Source organism: Dromiciops gliroides, chromosome 2 (genome assembly GCF_019393635.1).
Source record: "Dromiciops gliroides isolate mDroGli1 chromosome 2, mDroGli1.pri, whole genome shotgun sequence".
Lineage (NCBI taxonomy): Eukaryota > Metazoa > Chordata > Mammalia > Microbiotheria > Microbiotheriidae > Dromiciops > Dromiciops gliroides.
The window spans coordinates 275,778,720-275,797,892 of NC_057862.1; the positions used below are offsets into that span (position 1 = coordinate 275,778,720).

Sequence of the window (19,173 nt, forward strand, 5' to 3'; positions counted from 1 at the left end):
TGTTTCATCATCGGTCTTCTGGAATGATGATTGATCATCACATTAATCAGAATTTTGAAGTCTTTTAAAGTTTGTTTCCTTAATGTTATTATAGTCATTGTACAAATTGTTATTTTGGTTCTATTTATGTTACTCTGCATCATTTCAAAGCAAGTCTTTTTAGATTGTTCTGAATCCATCCTGTTTTTATGGTATAATAGTAGTCCATTACATCAAAATAGCATATTTGCTCAGCAATTCCCCATTTTGTTTTCTTTAATAAAAGCTGCTACTTAAAGTATTTTTCCTCTATACGGCTTATTTCTTATGGCTTAGATTTCTGTAGGGTTGAGTATATCCCTAGTAGAGGTAAGACTGAGTTAAAGAGAATATTCATTTTAGTGGCTTTTGGGGGATGGTTTTGTTTTTCAGAATGTTTAGACCAATTCACTGCCCCCACCAAAGATGTTCCTATCATTCCACAAACTTTATAACTTTCACTATTCCCATCTCTTATTATCTTTGCCAATATGCTAAGTCTGAGGTTTAAACCTTAAGAGTGGTTTTGATTTCTATTTCAATTGATTCTTTGGAGCATTATTTCTTATGGTTGTTTTCTAAGAACTGCTCATATACATTTTATCACTTCTCCATTGGGAAATGACTCTTGGCTTTATATTTTTGTGTTGATTTACCATATATCTTGGGTATTAGATCTTTATTGGTTGGTTGGTTGGTTGTTGTCCTTCGTTCTCAAAGAGGACCAAAATGTCATTACTATGTTAAGTGTGTTTGACTGTGGCTGAGCAACGCTCTACCACAGGTCAGGTACAAATAGTCAGTGTGAACATTTGGAATGGATTCTCTAAATTTGCATGTCTCACATTTCTTTTGAACTACTTCAGTTCTGCTTTACTCATAGAAAACAGCTCCTTCCTTGATGAGGGCACACCATGCTGCCTGTGTCAGTAACTCCCATGTCATGCAATCAGTAGGAGCCTATTTTCTTCCATTGGGAAGACTCTCCATACCTTATCAGAAGCGCCCTTGCCATAGGGTGCCATAGTTCTGTATCTAGCCATTTAATCAACCCTACAAAGGTGTGATACTACATATTTGTAGCATCCATCAGTCACAAGGGGAATCACAAGGCTATCCTATCCCAGTTACTGACTGTCAGATGTTAAGAGTGGGCACGAGGCAAGCTGGGATCTTTTCAGGTTCTATGCCAGAATAAAATGAAGCACTTGTATGTTGTTTAAAGTATACTTAGCCATAGCATAGAAGGGATATTCAAAAAAGATACCCCAGCATTTAGTTTGTGTAGATGCCCCATCTTTACCTTTCCCTTTCATATGGGAATGCCAATTCGAAGGAGCCAGCTCTATGTAGGTGTACTTTTCATGTTCTTTGTGACCAGGAAACCAAGTCCCTATGGCCAAAACCCACCTTTTATAGCTCCCTAATTGACTCACCATCCCACCCACTGAAGTGACCCTCTCAAACTTCTGGACCCTCCTCAACACCCCCCCCCACTCAGTTGAGAGCCTTGATTTTCACTGAAAAAAATTGAAGCCATTTGCCAAGAGTTCCTCCTCCTCACCTCACATCACTCAGATGCTTTTTGTCACTATCATCTCCCTGTCTCACCTGAAAAGGTGGGTCCTCTCTTGGCTTTCTACAAGTGCAAGTGAGGATAAATACAGGGCAGTTTGAGATGGAGTCAAGTAGTTATTGAGGGGATCAAGAATGGCTTCTCACAAAAGGTGGTACTTGAGCTGCACCTTAAAGGAAGAGGTGGGACAGCTAGGTGGCACAGTGGATAGAGCACCAGCCCTGAAGTTGTGAGGACCTGATTTCAAATCTGATCTCAGACACTTACTAGCTTTGTGTGACCCAGGGCAAGGCACTTAAACCCAATTGCCTTAAACATCAGGGATCATCTCCATTCATACTGATATATCTTGCCACAGGACCCAGATGGTTCTAGAGGAGAGAGTGAGGTTGGTGATTTTGCAGTGTTCCCTTACTCAAGCCCAGTTCACTACAAGTCATGACATTACCCCAATGTCAGGATCCTCTTTGAGATCGAAGGACAAACAACAACAAAGAAAGAGATATTCTATAAGGTGGAGGTGTGAAGATGAAATCAACACCAGGCATGGGGAACAGTTAGTGCAAAGGCACGGAGGTAGAGTATGCAATGTCAAGTGTGAGGAACAGTGAAAAGGCCAGTTTGGCTGGATAATAGAGTGGGAGGGAGGAATAACATACAATGAGGCTGGAAATATAGGATGAGCTCAAGTGTCATATTTGAGGAACAGCATTAGGGACCAGAGTCACTGGATCATGGAGTGTGTGGCAACAAAGTAAATAAGAATACCGGCAAGGTAGGAACAGGCCAGGTTATAAAGGACTTGAAATGCCAGTTGGATCTTGGAGGTAATAGGGAGCCACTGGAGTTTGTTGAATAGGGGATTGACATGATCATATCTGTGTTTTAGGAAGATTAATTTGACTGCTGAGCAGAGGATGGCTCAGAGTGGGGAGAGAATCGAGGCAGAGACCAACCAGCAAGTAGTAGTCCTAGTGTGAGATGAAGCCCTGTACAAGGATGGTAGCAATGTTCATGACATGAGAGATATCATGAAGAAATGAGGGACTTGATAACAGATTAGACATGGAGATGAAAGAGAATGGAGAGTCAGGGATGACACTCAGGATAACTGGGAAGATGGTGGTGTTCTCCATATTAAGAAAGTTGAGAAGGAAGGCTTTGTCTTTGAGTTTAAGAAAGCTACCGGATATCCAGTTTGAGATGTCTATTAAACAGGTGAAGATGTGAAATTAGAGATGGGTGGGCAGGGTTAGGGATGGATAAGTAGATCTCAGAATCATCAACCTAGGAATGATGGGAGCTGTTAAGATCACCAGAGAAGAGGACCCAAAGTGGATCCTGGGAGAGATACCCACTGTCATCGGTAATGACCTGGATGATGATCCAGGGAAGGAGACTGAGAAATCATCTGATAGAGAAGAGCAGAGCCAGGACAGAGGAGTGAATCTTTGTCGTATATAATGGAAAACATTGGTGTTGAAGTTAGGAAATCTGAATTCCATTCCGAGCTTCCACACTTACTAGCTTGGTGACAGTAGTCAAGTCCTTTAACCTCTCAGATTGTTTTCTCAACTGTAAAATCGGGCTAATAATACCAGAACTCTTGTGACAAAAGCATTCTGTAAGACTTTGAGCTTTAGAAGTGGGAACTATTATATACAGGTCTGACCATGTCAGTCCTCTACTTCTAAACCTTCAGTGGCTTTCTTCCCTCTACAGGATCCTGGTATTTGATGCCCTCCACAATCTTGCCCTGCGTCACTGACGTCATCTCCTATTACATCCTGGCTAAGCCAAACTGGATTGCTTGTTACCCCTGCATCCGTCCTCTTTCCTTCTGGTTTTATACCCTTGTACATACTGTTTTCTCTGCCTGAAATTGTTCTGTTCTCCATCTGTCAAAGTCCTAACCATATTCCTATCTCAATCCAAAGTATATTTCAAAAGCCATCTTCTCCATGAAAACTTCCTCGATCATTCCCCTCCATAGTTACAGGTGATAATTGAATCCCAAGAGCATTCTTTCATGTCCTTTCTCACATGCAGCCTGATATTATAACATTATATTATCTCATTTGTCTTTTTCTCTTCCTACATTGTGAGTTCTCAGAATGATGAGAATTTGTTTTCATAATAGTAATTATAAAATAATAATTATGTAAATAGTAAGTGATTCAGGAAGGTTTCAAAAGTACTTTCTTTACAACAATCTTATGACGTAAGTAGTACAAGCATTCCCATTTTACAGAGAAGGAAACTAAGGCCCAGAAAGAGAAAGTGACTCATGCTCAATCCCATTCTAATGCAAGTCTCTTGAATTCAAGTCCGGGGCATTTTTCATATATCACATGGAACCCACATGTTCCCCAGATGAGGTCCCTGCCCACAACATGTGGTCAGAAATCAGTCATTTGGACAGAGTGGAGTAGAAGGGTTGTCATTCTCTGGGGTCTAAACCAAAGCAGCCACATTTAACTAGTTCTCTCTCTTTGTTTTCAGCGATCGTTCACCCTGATAGTGGAGGCCTGGGACTGGGATAATGGCACTCAAAATGGTGAGTATATCCCTATTAGGAGATTCTCTTGATAGGGTGACTTGTGGGAACTCAGAGGTTGTGAGTAGCGAGAGAGGACTGGGATTGGGCCCTGGAACTAGGATTCGGGAATGGATTAGGGGCATTTGGTCTTCAGAGAGTAATGGAGTGGGAGATTATTTTGGCTTTCTCTTTCCCAAGATAGTTGGGAAGGGGATTGCCTACTGTCTCCCAACAGCTCAGCAGAGTTCAAGGCTACAGGCCTTGTGCAGACTGAGGTTGTGGTTGGGGGGGCATGAGGGCTGAAGAAGTTCCTATAGTTAAATTATTCTTTGGAAGTATCTTATAGAGCAGGTCTTCTTAAACCCTCCACTAGTGACTCCTTTTTGCCTGAGAAATTTTTATGCAACCCCAAGTATACAGGTATATAAAATAGGTATTCATGACCTTTTACTGTTGCCAAATTTTTGTAACCCCCACGTTCAGTTACATGACCCCATATGGGGTCATGACACATAGTTTAAGAAGTTTTGGTATAGAGTATAGTGAAGGAAGTTGATAAGAAGACCCATGATTAATTAATTTCCACCAGCCCACCTGATAAAATCACAGTATGTAATTGGAGAAAGTTAAGGTACCCTACTCTTGGAACAGAGACCAAAAGGACTTTTCAGAGAAAACGATTTGATTTCACACCAGTTCTAAGAAATATAGTTCTTCACTTGGGGCACATTCTATGAAAATGTCTATGTGAAGTAATGCAATCAATTTCTTTTTTTGTTTTAATCATAAAAGTATTTTATTATTTTCCAGTTAAATATAAAGATTGTTTTCAACATTTGTTTTCATAAGATTTTTAGTTCCAGATTTTTCTCCCTCCCCAAGACAGAAAGCAATCTGATATAGGTTATATATGGACAATCACATTAAACATATTTCTACATTAGTCATGTTGTGAAAGAAGAGTCAAAACAAAAGGGAAAAACATCAAAAAAATAGTAGAAACAGTATGGTTCAATCTGCATTGAGAATCCACAGTTCTTTTTTTCTGGAAGTGGAGAACATTTTCCATCGTGAATCCTTTGGAGTTATCTTGGATCATTGTATTGCTGAGAAGAGTTAAGTTTATCACAGTTGATCCTGGCACAATGTTTCTGTTACTGTGTACAATGTTCAGCTTCAGTTTTCCTATTGCTTTTGTTTTGTTTTGTTTTCCTGGGCAATGAGGGTTAAATGACTTGCCTAGGGTCACACATCTAGTAAGTGTCAAGTGTCTGAGGCTGTATTTGAACTCAGCTCCTCCTGACTCCAGGGTCAGTGCTCTATCCATTGCACCACCCAGCTGCCCCAACTATAGGAGGTACTTGAAAGGATAATACTTAAGTTTCCCCAAGTTAATAGAGAGCTGTTCAGAATTGGGAATATAAACATAGATGCTGAAAGCACCTCCATTGATTTTTCTGGGCATAGCAAATGCTTAACTGAGGTGAGGAGAGTGAAGTAGGGGGTTATTCAGGACACCCCTGATCAATTAAATTCCCATCATCCTAACCGATAAGAATCACAGAATGTAAGGGGGCAGGTTGCAGAGCTATTAAAATCTTAACTGTAACATGGAGAAGTCCTTCACTGAAGCCTAAATGGAATTAGAGGACAGTTTTTATTACCCCTTTTAGAGGTTTGACTGAGTTCCTTAGGCAGACTTGATGGAATTAGAAGGCATAGTGCCAACATCCTAGACCCTAATGGCCCTTTAAAAATCTAGACACAATCTGCAGTGGAAGCAGGAAGTAGAAACAGGAAGCAGCTTTGAGGAGATAACTCGGGCATCAAAGAGCTATGAAGGAAGAACCCAGCTTTTGAGAGCAGAATCGCTTGTCGCTATGCACTGCCCTAGGGTAGAGGTATAGGGAAAGACAAGATTGTTCTCTCCTCTACTCCCCCACCCCAGTTGAACACAATCCTTTGCAGTGAGCTATTCCCCCAGCAGGAGCTACTGCACTCAAAGCTGAGGCAACTCTGAGGATTAGGTAGGACCTCTGGCAGCAGGGAAGAGAGCCAGGTGTGAAGAAAGAAGAGACTTAGCCAGCCGGCTCTGGCAGTTAGAAATTGAGCTGTGGGGAATCCACCTGAGTGATCTACCCAGGATGAGTCTAGGGCTGAGTAAGTATGATGACATCACAGAAAGAGAAAGGACTTTGGGGGTCCAGTAGTCTTGGAGATGTAGGTTGCCTTAGCCACAAGTATTTCCTATCTGTGTGCCTCTTCCCTAGGGTAGTACTCTGTGCGCATGCCAACTCTTCCTACTGAGATGTGTGTGTTGGTGGAGGAGTGTCCCAGTTTTCCGGGGGCAATATTTTATAGCTATCCTATCATGCAATATCAGAAGATGTTTTCGCTTTAAACTAATTGTCTATTGGGTGACTAATTAAAGGGGCTCATGAGCTGTTGTTTTAATCATATAGACTCATAGGGGATCCCCCCTGTAAGCATGATTTTGGGGTAGTTTTGGAGGGAATGCTGCAAAAGGGAAGAATAGTGGGTTTCAAGTTAAGAGACCTAGGCTGGAATCCTAGCTCCAACATTTACTCTAGTTGTCTGACCTTGGGGAAATCACACAAACTCTCTGTGACTCAGTTTCATCATTTATCAAATGGAAGCAATAATATTTTTACTACCTACCCCACAGGGTTGTTGGGAGGAAAATCCAAACTTTAAGTTATTACATAAATGTGATACAATATTCGTATTATTTATAATAATATTGTGTCTTTCCCCAATCATACTTTTTCTATTTCTTAACCACTGTTTTCACACCTGTAAAGTGAAATTAATAATCCTTGCTCTGCCTTCCTCTCTGGGAAGTATGGATCTAAAAAGATAATGGGTAGAAGGAATAAGAACTGGACCTAGGATTTCATTGGTATAGAGATCTCCCACGCAAGAAAACCCCTTCAAATATACAACTTCATTCCTTCCCTGCTACTTAGAGTTGCCTAGAGCATAGAGAGGTCAGGTGACTTGCCCAGGGTCATCCAGCCAGTATGTCTCAGGGGCAGGACTCAAACCCAGGTCTTCTGGGCTTTCAAATTTGACATTATGCCACAATTACATCATTAAAAAGTGCTTTGGAAATTGAGAGTATTATGGAAACCACAAGCATCTAGTGTTCTTTAATCAGAGGAATTGTTCTAGAACTGGAACAGTATGCCATGGAAGAGAGAGGATGGAATAGACATGTATATATAAATAAACAAGATATGTGTGTGTATGTGTGTGTGTGTGTGTGTGTGTGTGTGTGTGTACTGCGTACACATGCATTTATATACATATTTATAAATAAGATGTATTTCGTGTATATATAAATTTATGTTATACATTACACACGTGTGTGTATACACAGATATATGACATGCATACTCATATAGGTATCTTGTTTAAAAACCAATCCACATGTCTTTATTGAGCTCCACAGTAGAAGAAAGGGTGGTAGAATAATAGGGATTTGGAGCTGGGAGTCGTTAGATCTACATTCTAGTCCTAGTTCACTATTGGACTTCCAGCAGGTTGTTCCTTCTATCTGGACCTCGGTTTACTCATATATAAAATATATGGGTTGGATTAGATAATCTCTAAGGTTCCTTCCAGTTCTGACATTTCGTGGTTTTACAACTACTTACCATTAGTTTCTTGAATTGAGTATCCTAAATTTTAAGGCTGAAACCTAATTAAGGAAGAAGTCAGGGCCCCTGTGTAGATGACTTCTTAACTAAGTGGACTCTTATTTCCTGTACTCTCCTTGTCTTGAAGGAGCAATAATGTCCCTATTTGTCCACTCAGTGTGTGGGCAGAGGCAATTTTGCCATCCAGGCTCTTCTTGCTACAGTCCTCTTTCCTGCTCCCAGCAATATTGGAAATAGCTTCATCTTCCAAACATATGCAAAGTATCAACCTCAGCAAAGCTGCCCTTGCTGGGCAGCGGTGAAGATTATTAAGTGTGGGGTTTTTAGTGGATGTTACCTGTAATCAATCAGTAAATATTTATTGAGTGCCTATAATGTGCTAGAGACTGTGCTAAGCACTGCGATACAAAAAGAGGCAGAAGATGATCTTTGTCTTCAAGGAACTTAAAATCTAATGGAGGAGACGATGTGCAAACAAATATGTACAAATAAAGCTATATGCTGGATAAATAGGAAATAATTAACAGAGGGAAGGCACTAGAATTAAGCGAGGTTGGGAAAGGCTTCCTATTGAAGATGAAATTTTATCTGGAACCTGAAGGAAGCTAGGGAGGTTAGTAAGTGGAATGGAGGAAATAAAAGCATTTTAGAGAAAATGCCCAGAACTGAGAGATGGAGTAGAGTGTCTTGTTTGTGAAACAGCTAGATGAGTGTCACTGGATCAGAGAATACATGAAGGGTAGTAAGATAGAGAGTGGGCTTCAGTGTCACAAAGACTTGGGTTCAAGGTTGGGCTCTGACACTGATTGGTTTTATAACTCTAGGCAAATCACTTAACCTCTCAGTTCTTTAGGAAACTTTCCTGAACTATAAACTGCAGAGCATTTACTGATCTGTTTTAGTAGAGGGAGTTTCCTCATTGGGAATTCTATATACTCATAAAAGTACAGCTCTGTCCTTCCCTTCTACCCCAGCAGAGCAGTTTCTATGCATTCCCAGATTTCAATCTCATAGCAGTATTGTGATGTAGTTATTATGGACATATTATTATCCCCATCAGAGGGAGGCTTTACTTAGTCCAGTATTTCACCATAGTCTGTTATGCTGTGTTGTCTCATCAAAATACAGTATTACAAAATCCAAGGTATTTGTATAATTTGCATAATTAACTAAGTGATGGCCTGAAAGAACCATTATTGCAGGGTCAGAAAATCAGTTTACTTAACTGGGAGAATTAGTCCTTCATAACTAAAACCAGCTCATGTATATCAGGGATCAGAAAGTCACAGAAGGCTAAAGTTGGAAGGGCATCTGTGCAGTGTTAAAGGTTACAGAATCATAGGTCAAACCCATTTGTGTAACAGATGAAGAAATTAAATTAAAAGAATGAAAAATTTAAAAATAAATTTTCCTGAGAGTTAACAAATGATATACATCTTTTGATGTATTGTGATATATTACATATGCATACATACGCATCAACTTCAGAACTTGAAATATTAAGCCAAATGGAGGGTTATTTTCTTCTCAAGTCAAACATGCGGAAATGGGACCGAGTAATATAGGATATATTATATTTAGTATGTCAAACCACCCCCACTATCATAAGATTCAAGATCTTCCTATTTCAGAAAAACCAACCAATGTGCTACAGAGGAAAACATGGAGATATAAATGACGACACATTCTTAGAGAATTTATTATAATAGTTTACCTGTTTCAGAGATGAATATTTTCAAAAATGGGTCCGAACCTCTGAAGACCATGGTCAGTATTCCAACATCAGTACTAGGAAACACCATTGTGTGTTTACCTGCAGAACCCAGAGAGAATGCTGGTAAATACAGAGATCTGGCTACATATCCATTTATATCAGAGTTGGTGTTAGATGGATGTAGGAACTTTCACATGTAGCACAGATCCAGCTATTTCTGATACCTTCTCCATAGGCAGTAGGGGACTGACTGGAGGCCAGTCCTGAAGGTTGTATTTGCTGTCTGTTAAGTGTCTATTAGATTTATAAACACACTTGTCTCTTGATGATTCAAGAGTGAAGATTCACAGTGGGCTTTTCAGACTCCTAATGTTGAAGCAAAGGGTAAATGATCCTAGTGATTAGAGATATTTGAGAAGACCAGTTAATGGAAAAACAAGTGTTTGGAAATTACAGAAAGACATATTTTTATTTGAAATTAGGAAGAATTTCTTAACAGAGCTCTCCCCAAATGGAACTAGCTAGCTGCCTGGAAATGTGGCTTAAGTGGCGACTAGATGACCATTTTACTGGAATATTGTAGAGCGGATTCCATTCTTAAAACATAGTAGGCAACTTACTAAAGGTGACCTTTCAGGTGGAGGGACAAGAGAGCAAGTCTTTGATGATGACATTTTGTAACCCTCTTCCGTTGGTTGGTAGTGTGGAGGGAAGGGGTCCAGATTTCATTGCTATTTGAGTGGCTCATTTTAGTATTGTATTCTTTCTGTAAGAAGGTAACCTGACAGTGAGGCTGTGATCTAGAAAGAGGCTTAATCAGAGATTATAACTTCACAGCTGTGATGGAGAAGAGATCAAAGTTGTCTTGCTTTTTAAACCCCAAGGACTAGACACATTCTCTGCACTAAAAGGAACTTCAGAAGTTATTTCATCTAAACTAAGTTTAGATGAGTTGTTCAGGGTTGAATATCTAGTTAGTAGCAGAGCTGGGGCTAGAACCAGGCTTTCCCAATTCCCTGCCTGAGGCTCTTTCCAGACAGATCAGGAAGGAGCTGCTCAATTGACTTCATTTTATAGAAAAGGAAACTGAGGTTAAAAAAAAAAAACTTCCCAGAGATCACCTGGCCTGTTAGTGGCTAATAGTATAACTTCTTCATATCACCAAAAGGGTGGGGCTCTATTGATTATTCTAGCCACTAGAAGCAATACCTTTAGGTAAGAACATTTTTTGACTGAATCAGAACTGAATCCATCAAAGCCATTGTGCAAAAGACTGCATCATGCCTTAAGCAATTTGTATAAAAGGAAGAAGCTATTTCAGCAAAAAGAGATTATAAGGACCTGAATTTGGAGAGTTTGAAGCAAGTATGGCCTTTCAGCATACCTTTGAGGAGAAAAGGGAGCCCTGAGCTGGGACAGAGATGAGAGTTATTAAGGGGAGTCACTGGCTCTCCAGGCATCTAAGGTCAGCTCTTTACCTAGCTTCTTTACCCCACCTCCCACCTTTCATACCTGTTTATCCTCAGAAAATATAATGTAATCTGTTGTTTTGTTACCCAGACATTTCTGGTAAACTGAATTTTATCTCAACCACAAAGAGACCAGGTGAGATGGATATAAATGTAAAGTCAAGTTAGAAAGTTCAAAATCTGCCTAAACGTTAGGAATTTTCCTAAGTAGAATTTGAGCAATTGTGACTCAATTTTTCTTCTAAAATAAGCTAAAGAGAAGGGCACAAGTAGACCTTAGAGGGGATTATATACCCCCAGGTTTAAAATAAGCTAATGATTGTAATAGAATGTTGCTAATGGGTAACCTGAGGTCCAAAGAAGTGAAGTAACCAGTTTTACTCAGTCATTTCTAGAACCTATACCTATGTAGGGTGTTTCTCCCTTAAAACTGGAAAGAGATATATTTAGAATAAATTGAAGGTTTTCCCACCTCTACCCAAAGGGAAATACATGGAATTCCTCACACCCTGCAGAGGTAGCTTGCTGGGAATATGAAAAAGCTTAGAAAGAATTTAGGGGAAACCCTAGAGTATGTCTATATGTGGGAGTATGTGGGAGAATTGGGAGTGTACCTACCTACCATCAAGCCTTCCCTTGTTTTCCCTTTAAAGGACTTTCAGCCCTATTATTTCCTACCTTTGTGACCTTGGGTAAATCATTTAATCACTCCTGGCCTCCTCCTCAGCTGAAAAATGAGTATATTGGCTTAGATATTCTCTAAATTTCTGTCCAGCTCAAAGTCCTTAGGAAGATGTAGCTTATGCCAAGTACTGAATTGGGGGTATGGTGGAGATTTTTACTTCTCTATTAGGTAGTCAGGGCATCAAGAGTGAGTTTTGCTCAAGTACATGTGGTCCTAATGTATTAGGTTGAGTAATTGAGAATTCCAAGTTAATTAAATTTGTAATCTATACTGAGCATTTCCAACAACAGTAAAATTGCATAGTGCAGGGGCTGTGGGAAGGAAGAGGAAACTAAACCTATCTTGGGTAGGAAATGCTTAGAACTACATAAATACGCATGTGCATACATGCACATGCACACGCACACACACCCAGGGTTCTAGTAAATGAAAAGCCAACCAGTCAGTCAGGTATATCTGTTTAGAAAATGTCCATATCATTAACTGGTACATCATTTATTTTTTCATTGATTCAGTTAAACAAACATTTATTGAACAGTAACCATGTACAGGGTCCTATGCTTAGCTCTGGGATACTAAAATAGAATGAACAAACTTTCTTCTCTCAAAGGCTATACTGGGAAGAAGGTCAAATACGTCTGCAGAGATTGATTCTGACAACTTAGAGTTTGGGGATGATCTGTCATAAATGCACATGCATAAAAGAACTGGGGGTTTTTCTTCTCATGTTCTTGTTTCCAGTTTCAAATTGGCTTTGAATAAATTAGATTTTGAAAATGGAAGGAGAGTTATTTACCAGTTGATACGTAGTCCAAGAATACAGACAGTTTTCAAAGGAAGCATGCGCGGGGGGGAGGGGGGGGGCCGGGGGCCGGGCAGCTAGGTGGCACAGTGGATAAAGCACCAGCCCTGGATTCAGGAGGACCTGAGTTCAAATCCAACCTAAGACACTTGACACTTATTAGCTTTGTGACCCTGGGCAAGTCACTTAACCCTCATTGCCCTGCAAAAAATATACAAAAATAACCACTTAATCCTCATTGCCCTGCAAAAAATATACAAAAATTAAATAAATAAATAAAAAAGAAGCATGCAAACCATAAACCATCCTATGAAGGATTGCAAACAAAACAATTGTGAAAAGTAAACCTTTACACCTAGTAAATTTACAAAGATATCAGAAGATAGGAATACTTAATGTTGGAGGGGCTGAGGAAAGAGGTGCACCGATAAAGTGTTGGTGGATCTGTAAGTAGATACATCCATTCTGGAACTGAATTTGGAATCGCCCCAACAAAGTGACTAAAATGTCTATGATGCACCAAAATATTTAAAGCAGCACTTTTTATAGTATCAAAGAACTGGAAACAATAATACAAGGTGAAAGCAAAAATAGAGAATCAGGATATACAATGACTACAACAATCCAAATGGAAAGAATAACAATAACAATGGACTAAAAGCTGGGTTATTACATTGATCCCAAAGAAGAGGTAACATTTATCTCCCTCTCATTACAGAGGTGTAGGGGACCATTGGTGTGGAATGGCTGCATATACTAGGAAACTCAGTTGAGGTGATGGTTCATTTTGCTGAACTGCTTCCCTTTTCTTTTTTATTCATTGTATTGTGAGGGGTAGCTTTCTGGATGGAAGAGGAAGGAAGAATATTTTGGGAAATAAAAATGATGGGAAAGTAAGACCACTAAAAACTTAGAAAGAAGAAAGAAGTGGGTATGTTTGACAGGGTGGGCATAGGAGAATTCCACCCTCTTTTTTTTGGGGGGGGGAGCTACTTCCTCCTGACTCTGGTCCAGTTCTATAATATTTCCTCTGGGTTGCCCTCAGCCTGGTTTCCTGCCCCGCCTGTTGCCAAACGCTAGACAACAAAGCCTTCCTCTGGCGCAGTAAACCTTGGACCTCCGGAGGAAGCGTCCACTTAGGCACCGGGCTTTATAGCTTTCTAAAAGGAGGTGGACACAAAGGTCTCCGTGCCCTCTCTCCCATTCCAATCTGTCCTTCGTATTTCTACCAAAATAATTTGTATTTATTGTCCTCATTATATCATTATTCCATTTTAAATCTTTGGTGATCCCTGATAGCGCACTGTGTAAAGTCCAGAGCCCTCTGCCTGACATCTAGGACCCTCCACAAGCTGACATCACCCTCTCCCCTTTCTACCCTTATCTCACTTTGCTCATTTCCCTGCACTCTGTACATCAGTCATGCCGGACAGCTTCTCTTGTCACTTGAACACACCACACAGACGCTCATTTATTTGTGTGCCTCATCTCTGATTGTTTCTTCAGCCTGGAACGCCCTTCTGCTTGGAATGCCCTTCCGCAGCCTCTGTCCTCTGAATTGTTGTTCTTTCTTTACAATCCAACTAATATGCTACCCCCTCCAGGAAGACCACTCTGGTCTTCATTCAATAATGGCCTCTTACCCTTGCTTGATGTACTTTGGCACTTCTCAAATGTACTTTTTATATACTTTAGAATATCTGTCATGTACTACTGTGTATTTTGGCTGTCCACATCCCTGTCTTATTTCCCTTCTAGATTGTGAACTCCAATGAAAGCAAGGACTGGGTCCTCTCTACCTTTGTATCTCTCCCATCACAAAGCACGTTTTTATAGATATAGGCACTTGCTAGAGGCTTGTTCAATCAATAAGTATTTATTTAGCACATAATGTTCTTGAGGCAATTAAGTGGTACAGTAGATAGAGCTCCAGGTCTGGAGTCAGGAAGACCTGAGTTAAAATCTAGCTTTATTTACTAGTCATGTGACCCTGGATAAGTCACTTAACCTCTGCCTGATTCAGTTTCTTTATCTTTTCCCCAGGGTGGGTGTGAGAATAAAATGAGATATTTGTAAAGAGTTTCACAAACCTTAAAGCCCTACATAAATATTAGTTATTATTCTAGGTACAAGGGGTCCAGAGACAAAAATGAATTGCCTCTGCCCTCAGAGAGCTTACATTTTATTGGGGGAGTTGACATGTATACATATAAATTATTGAGTTGAGTTCATGATCACGTTGGAAAGGAGAGGATTAGATTTGTAAAGGGATTTCTCATGCGCATTACTCAAGATGATCAGCTCTATCTTTTTCATCCCTTCTCTATACCTTTCCCCATTCTCTTTGTGTGGCAGATGGGCTTCTCATCGAGAGAGTGTCACATGCTGGAATGATCAACCCCGAAGACCGCTGGAAGAGCTTGCACTTCAGTGGCCATGTGGCCCACCTGGAGGTGAAGATCCGTGTGCAGTGTGATGAGAACTACTACAGCAGCACCTGTAACAAGTTCTGCAGGCCAAGGGATGATTTTGTGGGCCACTACACCTGTGACCAGTATGGCAATAAGGCCTGCATGGAAGGCTGGATGGGCCCTGAGTGTAAGCAAGGTAACAACAAGCAGCACGTTCAAGGGTGAGGGGAGGGACAAAGGAACAGAATGACTATGGGGACTTACAATTCTACCCTTCTTCCGTGTAACACTATCTGTTTTAAGTTGTTTTCTGTCCCAAATCCCATTTGGAGTATTATGTTTAGGTCTGGACAGTGCATTTTAGGAGAATCAAATAATGCCTTAGGAGGATGACAGGAAGGATGGGGGAATTGGAAGCTACAGTGAGAGTCCTGTGTGTGTACCCAGAGCTTTACACCTAAAGTACTTTAACCTTTCTTTTCTCCATCTACTTTCAAAACAGCCATATGAAGGAGGTAGGGGCTGAGTCACAGGCTTTAGGGCCAAAAAGGACCTTAGAATTATCTTGTCTAAAACTTCACAGGTCTTTTTTACTCTGCATCTAGTACTTTCTCCATGCAACCGTGTCCTCTTTCACTCAAAGATAAGGTGAGGGCAGACACAGTTGCTGTCTCAAGTATTTAAAGGGCTATCCTGTTAAAAAGGAATTCAACTCGTTCTACTTGGTTTCAGGAGACCAAACTTGGGGGAAATAGTGACAAGAGGTATTGGTTTTAGCTTAGTATGAGGATGAATTTCCTAATAATTACAACTTTACCATACTGGAGCTGTTGTGAAAAGTAATCAATTCCCCATCATTGGCTATGCTTAATTAACCTTCTGTTAGGGAAGCTATGGGAGGAAAGAAGATTAGACTAGAGCCATGATAGGTCCCTGATGGGTTTAAGAGTCTGTGACTCAATGATTCTTGTTGAATAGCAGCCACTAGTATCCCGCATGTGTCCTTTTGCATGTGGAAGGGTCACTCTGGCCCAGTGGGAAAAAGGGAGAGCCCTTCTAGTTCTGGGGAAACAGGAAGCTCTTCCATCTCATATTAAATGGCTCTCAAGCCCAGGTGATGGTCCCTTCATGTCCTGTGGGCAACTCACCAGAAGTTCCTGTAAAGGACCTCAGGAATCTCTTTGACAATATACCCAGCTCAAATACAGCCTCTACTTGAAAAACCTCTACTGATAGGGAACTCACTGCCTTATGAAGCATTCCTTTCCTTTTCTGGAAAGATCTAGCACTTAAATTCAACAAATATTTGTAGTGTGAATGTCAGGTAGCTGAGGGATGTAGTGTTGAAACAACTATATAGAAGCAATCTAATAGAGTACATAAAATGTTGGACTTTGGGGTCAGACAGAGCTGGGTTCAAATTCTACTTCCGCTATTTACCAGCTGCATGACCATGAACAAGTCGCTTCACCTCACTGTGCCTCAATTTTTCTCATCTATAAAATGTGTATAATAATGCCTATCATGAGCACTTCATAGGATGGTTTTGGGGTGCCAGTGAGTTAATGTATAGAGTACTTTGCTAAAGTTAGTGTTGTATAAAATTTGTTGCTATCATTTTTATGTGGTTCCCCTTATAAAGGAATTTATAGTCTACAGGATAGAATATGGCTCAGTGAAAGGAGTATCCAAATAGAATGCTGTGGAAAAACTTGATGATTAAGTGATAACTTATTGTTAGTAAGTTTTAATTCCTTCATATACTGGCCCTAGTTTTTGCCCTCTAGGGACAAAGAGATATCAAGTCTTACTCCTTCTTCTTTGAGATAGCCCTTCAAATTCTGACAGACACCTGTCATGTTTACCCAATGTCTCAGCTAGCCTAAGTATCCCTAGTTGCTTCAACCAGTTCAACTTGTGGAATTATCTCTGGGTTTTTAAAATAATTCTGGTTATGTGTCTTCGGATTCCTCTTAGCTTCTTCCTAAATGTCATGTCTGAACCTGAACAGAGTTCTCTAGATGGGATTTGACCAGGGCAAAATGCAGCAGGACTGTCCTCAGCTCCTTCATTCTGGTCAGTGGAACTCCGTTAATGCAGTCAAGAACCTTTTGACTCAAAAGATGCAGCACATGTACAGGGCTTTGCAAATTTAAGGTGCTATTATGCAAAGTACAGCTTTTTCTAAAACTCCATAATCTTGACTATTAGTGTTGTTCCTCTGCAGTAGGTATCTTTGGAGACAGATTTTAAACCAGTCCAAGCTACTTGTCTTTTCTGATTAACAGTAGTTTGTTCCTGATATTAGCAACTTTGATTCTCAGGTAGCCACATGTATTTGTCCACTTATCTGTCTATTGGCCAGATGTTCATGTGACAGAATTTCCTAGTTCTAGATTTCTAGATATGCCATCCTGGCTGGTATCCTGTTCCATTGTTAAGTTGTCACATGTCTCTTCCTGACACTCCAGTTGAGATGAAATGTTGAAATTGGCTCTGTCTATAGTAGATCATTAAGTATAGCTTGCTATAGTGTAAAGAGCCTGGATTAGGGGATAGTAATTTATTGGGGAGGAGGAGCAGTCTTGCTAGGAGAACTGGGTCCTGACCTCTTTACCAACACTAACTTGTTGGCAGAGAGCCTCTCTGGCCATCAATTCCCCTATTTTGTAAAATCGAAGGGTCTGAACTTGGTGTTCTCTAAGGTTCTTTTTAGCTCTGGCATTCTATCATGCTGTGAAACTGGGAACAAATTATCTACTAGTAGGTAAAGTATAGATAGCTCAGTTACAGACTCTTGGCTTTGTCCCATCCAGCTCTGATTTTCTCTGATGTGATTATGTTTGGAAGTTAGGAATGCAACTCAGGGTTGCCAGCTGATGGCTCTGACAGGCTTGGGGCTGGCATTGTTGAGGGCCTCTGATTGCTGCTTCAACCTTGTGTCTCTATGTTCACAGCTGTATGTAAACAAGGATGTAATTTACTCCACGGGGGATGCACTGTGCCTGGGGAGTGCCGGTAAGTGTGTGCTGGGGCCCTTTTCTTCTCTCTTTTTCTTGGTGGGAGGATTGACTTCATTGATCTGCAAGTTCATATTCTTAATGATGTCCTCTGCTTGATTCAGCAATTGAACTCCTTGAGCTTGGTCTCTGGAGCCAGTGACTCAGTGCAGGGAGAGAGAAGTGTTCAAGCATTCAGAGGTGATGAGGAAGTTAGTCATAGTTAAGGTCTTTTTTTGGAATGTCCATAGTGTGAAATTTAAGTTTAATCCCTTTAAGGGGTTTAACTGACTCTGCAGATAAAGGCTATAATCATTCAGCTATCTGCAAAGGAGAAGTGGTCACTCCTGGTCTTTCCTCCAATTTTTGACTAAAAATATGGTGTGGGTAAAGGAACACTTTCTTAGGGTGAGAAGACCCAGATTAGAATCCTACCTCTGCTACTTGCTCCTTAGGTGAGCTTGTATCCATCACTTACCCTTTTGAGGCTTTGGTTTTATCCTTTTTAAGATAAGAGGGTATATGTGATATAATGATATAATGGAAAATATTATATTAAGAAGCAGAGGCCTGGGAATGCACAGGAAACTGTGTGAGCTTGGCGCAACTCTTTGTATCTCTGAGCCCTAGTTCCTCTTCTGCAGATGATAGGATTGGACTAGATGACCTCTAAGATCCTTCCCAGTCAAAAATCTATAACCCTGGGGGCAGCTAGATGGCGCAGTGGTTAAAGCACGGGCCCTGGATTCAGGAGTACCTGAGTTCAAATCCAGCCTCAGACACTTGACACTTACTAGCTGTGTGACCCTGGGCAAGTCACTTAACCCCCATTGCCTGCCAAAAAAACAAAAACAACAACGACAAAAAAATCTATAACCCTATGGTCCTAGAGTGTAGCACAGTGCTTGGTGCATAGTAGGTGCTTAATAAATGTTTGTTGATTGACTGAAGGGTTTGGATGAGATGAATTCTGAGATCTTTTCCAGGACTTCCTAAAGCCTGTGATTTTGCAAGACTCCTGACTTTGTGTTCTTTGTACTTGGTCTATGTGCTGGTCATTTGGTCCTGTTCCTGAAGAACTAAAAGGAGGATTTTCCCCACAATATTGGCCCTGCTGCCAGTGTTGGTGCAACTGTTCATCTTAAATGGGACCTATAGTTATTAGTGCTTTAAGGTCTTTCTCATAAAGACCCTGTGAATTAAATAGTACAATTAGTATTATTACTTTTTTCATGAATGAACAAACTAAGGTCCAGAGAGGTCTAGTGATTATTTTTTTA

The 19,173-nt window shown here is 40.5% G+C and overlaps 1 protein-coding gene across 1 annotated transcript in view; it reads left to right on the top strand.

The window, feature by feature from the left end:
- The window catches only part of JAG2 (jagged canonical Notch ligand 2), a 150,563-nt gene that overhangs the window by 70,898 nt on the left and 60,492 nt on the right, over window positions 1–19,173 (top strand). The window contains exons 3-5 of the mRNA XM_043987552.1: window positions 4,097–4,151; window positions 14,839–15,090; window positions 17,852–17,912. Coding sequence (XP_043843487.1) covers window positions 4,097–4,151; window positions 14,839–15,090; window positions 17,852–17,912 — 368 coding nt within the window. The remainder of the gene's footprint in view (window positions 1–4,096; window positions 4,152–14,838; window positions 15,091–17,851; window positions 17,913–19,173) is intronic.